Genomic DNA, 9489 nt, shown 5'->3' with positions numbered 1-9489 from the left:
AAACAGCCACCTTGCATAAGGCTCACAAGGTACATACCCCCTTGGAAGAAAAAACAAAACAAAATGGGAACTTCAGATGGACGCGGTATCCGTCAAGATTTCCACTTTAAAGGACAGCGATGGCGAAAATGCCCTTAAACCATAGGAAAGTATTTTTTTAAGCTACCAATTGTGCCGAGAACCACTTTAGCAATTTATACAATATCATCCAGTACCTTAAGCCCTGATGTGTATATTCATATATTTTGGATACGCTCCCCCTCCCGATACTGGCTCGGTCTGTGCATGAAGCAGAATCCTCGGCAGCCAGGGCCGTGGCCTACCCAGCAGCTCGGGCCGCCGTTTAAGTGCCTGCTTTCCCGGAACAGGCCGCAGTCTGCCGTCCGGCCTGGGCCAGCCCCGAGCCCTCCTCCTGCAGCCGAGCCTGGGCGCTGCTGGCCCGCCCGCCCCAGGGCCTGGACACTGAGCGAGTGGTCCCAAGCTCTGGAAGCCCACAGAGCTCAGCAGGCCACCACGAGGATTGGGCAGTAGTGAGCCTAGCCTGTCACCCCGGGGCCTCTGTCACCCTGGGGCCGTCACCCCGGGCCCTGGCCGCTGTGGACCCACCACGTGGGACCCACTTAAGACATTGATCCCTGCACAGGAAAGAAAAAGGCACTGCGCCCCTCCAGTGCCAGGCTGTGCTGTGGCAGTGCCCCGGCCACGGGGGCCCCCCAGGCCAGTGAGCCGTGAGGCCGCCAATGAAAGAAAGCAAGGCTTTACAGTGACTTTGGGGAGGGTCATAAATCCTACAGGAAACATTGAAATGTGGCGTCATGGATGAATGGACCTGTGTCTATGGAATTACGATGTCCAGCATGATTTTGTCATTGCAGTTGGGTTTTATTTGAAAACCTGACAAAGAAGGAAAAGATGTTTCAGGTGTGGGATGGGGCAGTTGTACAGCCTGGGACAGCAAAAAAGAAAAAACAAATAATAATAAAAAAAAATAACAGTGGTGGAAAACCCTAGCGAAGTAGCAAAAGAAGTGAAATATCCTGCTAATAAACTAGAAAAATATTTTTTTCAAGTTTAGAATCAGCCTTGAGACATATGTGGAATAACTGTGGCATTATTGCATTATATACCATTTATCTGTATTAACTTGGGAATGTACTATGTTCAATGTTTAATGCTGTGGTTGATATTTCGAAAGCTGCTTTTAAAAAAAAAATACATGCATCTCAGCATTTTTTTTAAAAAAAAATTGTATTTAGTTATGGCCTGTACACTATTTGTTAGCAAAGATGATCGTTTGTTTTCCATTTTTGTCTCTTCATTCTTTAAAAGCATTTCTGAGAAGGTGAGATCAGCCTGCATCTCAGACACCTGAGAAACCCTGGAGCACGCTGGCCATTGAGGCACTTTGCCTCTCCCAAGTCATGCGTGTGCCACGTCAAACAGTTGATTATTGTGAGGCATACATCTGTTGTCCCTTCGACCTTCTTCCTTGAAGGTTTGCTTTGTCCCTGGTCAAATCCCTTTAACTCATGTTCTTTAGGACTGCATCCATGTTTGGTGAAAATCCAGATGGGAAATGACCAGAGGATTAAATTCTGGTTGTGATGGTTTGACCTTTAGAGTTGCTTTACATTGCCTGTTTCAACACAGAACCATCTAGAACTCTCCTGCCCTCCTACCACGGGGTCTTTTTCTGGGGCCATTTTTGCAGGTTCTTCCTGACAGGCAAAGGCACTTCTGCCCCACACTGAGAGAGCAGGAAACCCACAGTAAGAAGCCAGACCTCCCTGGCGGGCCTCAGGGAACAGGGCGATCAGACCTTTGAATGATGCTAATTCTTAAGTGAAATATTATTTTATGAAAGGTTTACATTGTCAAAAGTGATGAATATGGAATATCAAACCCTGCGCTGCTATCCTACCAAGATGGTCGTGAAGGAGTCAATTTGCAGTACACTCCAAGAGGCAAGACCCTCCAAGCTGCTTTAGAAGTAACAATGAAGAACATGGACATTTTTAATATAAAGCTTGTTCGTCTTTTGTTGTTGTTGTTATTGTTCAAACTGGGATTTGCAGAGTATTCTAAAAATGTATATAAAAAAAGGTCACGGGGCTAGCCTCTGCCTGTTTTCCTTTTGCTGTGGGGTGTTGCTAGCTGGTTTAATGGCAGACCTGCCAGCCGCTGGCCCCAGGCTGTACAGCATCGTGGCTGCACTCGCTCCAAGAGTAGTTGGTATTGCATTTTTTCTGTTGTTAAAAAACTGTTAGAGCAATGAATGTATATAAAAGCCTCAACTTGTCTTTTTTTTCTTTTTCTAACTGTCTCAATTATTTTGTGATCAGATAACATGGAACAATTCCTACCTGTTTCATGTTGAAAGGCATTTGTGCCTGAATTACCATCCTTATGATGTATACGCTGGCCAAGGTCAGGGTTAAATAGAACCCTGTGTGCTTTCCAAATTGGGGCCAAGGACTGGAAAAGAGCCTGAAGGAGAAAAACACCTAAGAACTTCTGCCATCCTCCTCAGCCCTAACTGCACATGAAAAAGAGAGATCATAATGACAGCTGACATGTCCTAGAACAAACAGTTCATCTCAAAGGATTTTATAGTGGCTGACATTCTTATAGGCTTGAGATTTGAGTTAAAGTCACAGTTCGATTTAAGGAATCCAGCAAAAAAAAAAAAGGTACACAGCAGCTTCCATGCCAGCCTCTTAGAGCTGCATGTTCAGATAGGACCTTCCATTTAGATAGGACTTTTATTTCACTAGTAAATGTTTTTTGTTCTTATCTAAAGACCTAGTCCTGGCTCAGTGTGGGAAATTAGGAAGTGATTATAAACTGAGGAACTAGAATCATCAAAATTAAACATAAGTAGGGTGGCCCCAACACAACTCTCTTTTAGCACCAAGGGCTGTTGACCAGAACCACAGAGAGTCTATATTATAATTAGACGTATGCAAAAAGGACTAATTTATACATGTGAACTTAAATTCTAATTTCAGTTGCACTGTTAAGTCTCTGGCTTTTTGTATACTTTCTTATCACTTACAGTTAGTAATGTATACCTACTCTATCAGAAAAAAACAGGAAGGGCTTCAAATGTAAGCCATTTGAAGGAAATTAGGGAGTCAGTTGAAATTCTATTCTGATCTTATTCTGTGGTGTCTTTTGCAGCCCAGACAAATGTGGGTACACATGTTTTAAGAAATACAATTCTACATTGTCAGGCTCATGAAGGTTCCAATCAGATCTTTATTGTTATTCAATTTGGATCTTTCAGGGATTTTTTTTTTTTTAAATTATTATGGGACAAAGGACATTTGTTGCAGGGGTGAGAGAGAGGAGGAATTTTCAAATGAGCAAAACATTCCCGAGATTGGATCAAGAGGGGGAGGATAGACAGGACTGTGGGGAATGAAATGGGAGCAAGTGACATGCAAACTTGACTCTGGTCAGTGTGACACCCCATGAAGTACATTGCCCGACAAGCCAGAAACATTTTAAAGTCCTGTGGCGATATTTAGATTCTAGACACATCAGTGCTACTCAGAGTCCAGTTCTATGTGCCACAGATACGCCAACATGCTTATTAAACTTTTGCCATCAGTGGTATACATTTCAATCCTTGATATGCCTAATGGCTATTTAAACCAGAAATCTGCAGTTTTAACTAACGGGATGTTTAAAGCAATCTTCTGGTTGGTAGGGACATCTGTTTCTAAATATTTACTATCCACAACACAGAGAGAGGAAGAAAAAACTGTGAAACTGATTTGGATAAGTGATACTACAAGTCCCTTGTCCTTTCCCAAAGAATCGTTCTGTTCCATGTCTGTGCTCAGAGGACAGCTTTGGACAACCATGAAATATGCATCCCTCTGGGCCCAAAGAAAACCAGATGGAGTCTGAGTGGTATTGCACCAATTTATCATGACTAACCCAGAAAAATACAGCCAATAGCCTATTGATGACAAGGTTGTTTTGTGTGCCAAGGTAAGCCCAGCAGACAAAAACATTTGTGGAAGATGGAAAGGCTTCATCAAAAAATCCTGCGAGTGTTACTAAATATGACGAGTGTAGCTCCTTCATAATGCCATATACTTAAACCTTTTGGGGCTCTGCACTGAGCCTTTCTGCTAGCTCATTTCATTAAGTTTTTCCCTCCCGGGTAGCATTTGAAGGAATGATAGCCCATCAAGTTTATTTTGGGGAAGCTTTGGTGGTTGTGTTTATTATACTTTTCTTCATAAGTTTTCAACCAAGTTTTGCTTTTGTTTTGAGTTACTGGGGTCATTTTTGTTTTCAATAAAATAAATGTATAAAAAGTACATTAGTATTGAAAGCTTTTGTTAACAAGATTTTCATACCTTTACCTTGCCGTTATCTAGATTGATAACTTTTTAGGGATGACTGATAATCTGCAATGTTGTACACACAAAACCAGTATATGGTGAGCATACTTTCATAGTTAAGTAAAGCAAGTCTCTAGTTGGCCAGCATTCAATATAATGTGTTGTCAGAAAAAGTCACATTGCCATTAAAACTCTCCTGTCTGTCCAGTTAATATTGTGGAAAAAAATAAAGTACAATGAGAGATACTAGTCGTGCCCTGGAATTGTTTATAATGTGATGACATCATCCTGCCCTAACATTCATTATGGTTAAATAAGACCTTGTCATTAAAAAGCCTTTTTAACAAGCCAGTAAAGCCACCAGGAACTTCAGTCTAATGAAACCGTGGGCAATTTGGCTGGGGGTTGTCTAACAGGTGAAGCGTCCATAGAAGGAGGCCTTTTGTTTCTGGATGCCAACCCTCCAGCCTGAGTTTGATGTCTGAGAGAAACGTTGCCGTTGGGTGTGTTTACCACGCGGCGTACAAAGCCCAATTTCTGTATTCCATGAGGCGAAGGGTTGTATGAAAAGGGAGAGGACAAAAACTGGTGGTTCCGTTTTGAAGTGATCCTTTTTAAGATAACCAAAGCTGACAATTGCTTTAAAGTATCTAAGCCCTAAATAAGTCTCCTGCACTCCCCTGTTGCACTGATTCCCTTAAGCATCAACCCTAAGACATCGACCCTCTTTTAACACTGAAAGAACTTGGATAGTTAACACCCATCTGTTGAGCATCAGCTAGATGCCAATATGGTCTATGTGCCACCGCCAGTTCTTACTACTTTGGAAGGTACCTATGGGTGTCTTCCATTTTGTAGGAGAAAAACTGAGACCCATCAAAGTGAAGGGATTTGCCCTCCAATACCGTAAGTTACCATTTGAACCATGATCTGGCTGAACCCAAGGCCTGTCCTCCTCCCTACAATCAGTGTTCTTATAAAAACACTACCACGGGGAACCCGGGGTCACAGCCTTTCGACCACGTATGGAGTCAGCCTGCTCAGTGTCCATAGTGCTCCTGAGAACATGCCTGAGATTAGATCAACCCTCACCTTCCTAACCCTAACCCTAACCCCAAACCTCACCTTCCACTTTCCCTTTAAGAACCACACGTCACATTCAACAGAAGCATACTTCTCTTGTTTTGGATACTTGCTATAAGGCTCTGTAGTAATTTGCCAGGGCGGCCATGTTGGTAGGGGAACCTACCATGTTCTTTCAAATGAAAAGCTTGAAATCGGCTATGCTGCAAATATTTACACATGGGAATGAGCAAAAGCTACAAAGCAGAGCTTTTAATTTTTTTTATATCCTGCCCCCACCCCTGAGTTCATTTGCATGCACAATCCTATAGATTATTAAAACCTTCAGGTTAATTTTTGATTTTAAATCTTTGGATTATATTATCTATTAGATGCTAGTGACTGAAAAGCAAATCCTTTTGCTAGTCTCATTTTTTTTTTGCTTTCAACAAAGTTGAAAGTATTTTTTTAATGTGATTTCATGCCAGAATTGAGTAACACTACTCATTACTACAACAAAACTCCTTCTATTCCCATGTGATTGTTATGAACTATGCTTCTCAGAGTGTACATCCATAAAAACAAAAAGCAAGAACTGACTTGATGGTAAGCCCTATGTCTTTCTAGTAATAGGTAATTACTATTTATGGATGCATTCCCTTGAGTGGGAAGGAAAATATACTTCTTAACAAAGTATATGTACTTTGAAATATACTTAAGAAATATATTTCCAATAAAATTAAGTTTCTTATTTAATGTACATTTATTAATATGTATATGTGTGTGCATTTTTATCAATAATAATTGTAGTAATTGCTCAACCCAAAAACAAAAAAGTAAAACTTTTTGGTCACAGAATTCATAAATGTAGAAGTGATGAGAAGTTTAAGTTAATCAATTTTTAATTTCCAGTTGTAAGAAATATATTAGGATAGGGCCCTCCCTCATGGCTCAGGGGTTAAAGAGAAGCACTGTGAAGCTATCCACAGCCACTGCATTGCAAGTTCAATCCCAGGTCAGGAGCTGACCCACATGGCCCAGCAGACCTCTCCTGTCTGCCCGCTGCTCCCCTCATCAGTGTATTTCAGTGGATCTGCCTGTTCTGCTCCCCACTCTGTTTCTGGTGAATCCGCTCACTCCCCACATCTCTGGCCTGTACCCCAATTCTTGTGTGCATAAATAAATAAATCTTTTTTTAAAAAACATTAGGATAAAATGAAGGTTAGAAATATGAATTTGAGAGAAAAAAAAGGAACTATCAGATTTTCAGGTGTCAATAATAACTTGTTCCTGTATTTTCATGGAAATGATGTTGAGTATAAAATCACTATAGTATTTAGACTCCACTGTCTATAATTAAAAAGTGATGTAACAAGTTTATCTTAAAGATGTCAGTTGTCAGAATAACTTCTCATTAGTGTGTCAAAATCTTATTTCAAACTGGTCTCAAGGGAAGAGTCTCCATGTCAGCCAGTCTGGGATTCTCTCCCAGAAGAGAAAAAGAGACAGAAAAGAAGTGTCACTGCAGCCGGAGACTGGCTAATAAGGTATGATCAGCGCTGAGCAGGGAAACTAACTTCTCGGGATTTCTTAATCCCATTCAAGTCTCTCTGGAAATGACTCAAGCATTTTATCAGGAGTCACAATGACTTCACAGAAGGGGTTACAATGACATCATGCAAACGTTCTGCCACAGATAATCTTGGGGCCAATTTCTTTGCCACCCTACTATTAACACACTGGAAATTATATGCTTTGTTGCTATTTACACTTAACTGTAAAAAAAATGTCAAATTAAACATGTGCAAAGGGGTTGCATGTCTTCCAGATTCTTTAGTGGCATGTCATCATCAGACCCTGCCCTGTCTCTCTCTCAGCTCCTCTGGTCTTTCCTGGAAGTTCAAAGGCAGGCAGATGGGGACACAGGCTACCTCCGGGGCCACACGGGACATTTTTATGGAAATAAAGCTTTGTGCCAGCACTAGTGAAGCAGCCATTTGGGTAATAATAATTGTGATAGTTACTCAGTCCAAGAACCAAAATAGTAAAACCTCAAGGTCATAAAATTTCATTTAAATGCATAGACTGAACTTTTGTTGTAGAAAAGTACGAGAGAATAAGCAATTTTAAATGTCTGACAAAAAAAACCCTCATACTTGGATTAAATGGGGGGGGGAGGTGTTTAAAAACATGAATTTGAGCAGTAAAAGGAACAATGTAAAATTCTCAAGTATTAAAGTTGTTTGTGTATTTTTCAGGTCGATGGTATGGAGCTATGAACTATGGTAGTGGAGTCCACTGGATACATTCACCAAAAAATGGGACAGATCTGGTTCCCGTGTTTATGGGAGAAGGGGAGAGCAGTGGATTTAGATGGACTGGATGTCCTGGTGGCCTGCTTCCCCGTGCTCCCATAGGGGCACCAGATCTGGCCCAAGCACAGAAGACTTGCCAGGCTGTGCCAATGCCAGCCTCCAGAGACCTTGCCTGGACAGACGTGACTATCTGCCTTGGGGAGGGCACATGTGATGGCTGGTGTTGGGCCTGACAATGAGTGGAAGACAGCATCACTGAGTGAACTAGCCATGGGCTGAAAACAAAGTGAAGGAGGATGAGGCCCTCCCTGGTGGCGCAACAGGTTAGGGCGCAGCACTGCAAGCTGGCCACAGCCGCTTCAGTGCGAGTTCGATCCCCGCCCCGGAGCTGACCCACATGGCGCGGCAGACCTGTCCTGACCCGCCCACTGCTCCCCTCAGCAGTGTACTTCATCCATCTGCTTGTTCTGCTCCCCGCTCTGTCTCTGGGGAATCCTCTCACTGCCGCTGCTCCTCTGGCCTGTACCCCAGTTCTGTAGGCACAAATAGGATGAGACCTGCATTGATTATACTCAGCAATTGCAGTAACCAAAGCATCCCCAACTTTGAACCAGGTCTCCAAGTTTCGATTCCCCTGGGACAACTGGAAGAGGACAAGATGACAGCTGTACACAGATGGGTTGTGGTACAGGAGAGAGCAAGTCTAGGTTAAGGGAGCTCAGGTCTTTTAGAAGGAGCAGGGAGCATGGTTGCACTTTGCTCAGGAGGAGGATACGCTGTGTCTGGGAAGGAAACAAATCTGTGTTTCTCTAAAGGGAGACATTATCTCTGCTTTCCAAGGCTGTTCTCTACACAAACATCCTTGGAAAGATAGTCTGGAACAAAAAGCAATGAGGGCCTTGATGCAACATGAGCAGAAACTTGAGACCCATTGCAAATTGTCTCCCAGCAGCAACACAGAACAAGTCGATCCCCGATGCCTGTCAGGCTCCCAAACGCACAGACAGCAAAATGTAAGCTGCTCCTGGAAACCAAAAGCTTTAGCGACAGTTCTCAGCCCTACATGGTTCCAGCTGCCCCAGTGGGAAACATCTCTTTGGAAGGGTCGCGCCAAATGTGATGGTCGGTCCCTAGCGAAGAGCGGAGCTGAAGCCTCTGATCATCAGAAATAACCCAGAGCCTCTCCTTTCAGCTACCTGCTGCCCTGGACAACTGGACACTTGCTGTCATCTGGACATATTGACCAAATGTGTTTTTTCTTTCTTCTCTGTGGTACTAACATTTCCCCAGCATCCCAGGTTAACCCCCTGGGGCACTCAGCGCTCTGGGGATGGGTTGATGAATGGGTCCAGTCATCCAACAAACAGATGCTGATCTCCAAGGACAGGTGTGGAGCTGGGCTGTAAGCTTTAGGAATTCTTGTGACCCCCGTCGTTAGCCTCAGCAACACCATTCTAGTAGCTCGCCTGCCTGCTTGTTGACAATATAGAGTGTATTTAGCGGGCTCCTTGCTTTCTGCAATCATCTCTAGCATCAGCTAGCAGTCACCTGCTGTTTGCATTACTAAATACCATCTTTCAAAATGGATTGTGTAGGCGCAGATACTCACAGACAAACCATAAACATTTCTCTCACTAACCAAAACCTTGAGCCTTTCTGTTTGAAACAACAGGCTCAGATACTGCGTAGCTACGGCTTTTTTCAGAATTCTTCGCTTTTCCAAAATGTGGAGCGTATTTTACCTCAGAGCACTG

General features: G+C 42.9%; 1 protein-coding gene across 1 annotated transcript in view; it reads left to right on the top strand.

Annotated features, from left to right (window-relative positions):
* Positions 1 to 8063, top strand: part of BCL2 (B-cell CLL/lymphoma 2) — a 168460-nt gene extending 160397 nt beyond the window's left edge. The window contains exon 4 of the mRNA XM_012725911.1: positions 7679 to 8063. Within this exon, the coding sequence (XP_012581365.1) occupies positions 7679 to 7699 (21 nt within the window). The 3' untranslated portion in view covers positions 7700 to 8063. The remainder of the gene's footprint in view (positions 1 to 7678) is intronic.
* Positions 8064 to 9489: the final 1426 nt, after the last annotated feature.

This window comes from Condylura cristata, unplaced genomic scaffold (assembly GCF_000260355.1).
Source record: "Condylura cristata isolate star-nosed mole 26May11 unplaced genomic scaffold, ConCri1.0 scaffold00016, whole genome shotgun sequence".
Classification (NCBI taxonomy): Eukaryota; Metazoa; Chordata; class Mammalia; order Eulipotyphla; family Talpidae; genus Condylura; species Condylura cristata.
This window is presented reverse-complemented; position numbering and strand designations above follow the sequence as displayed.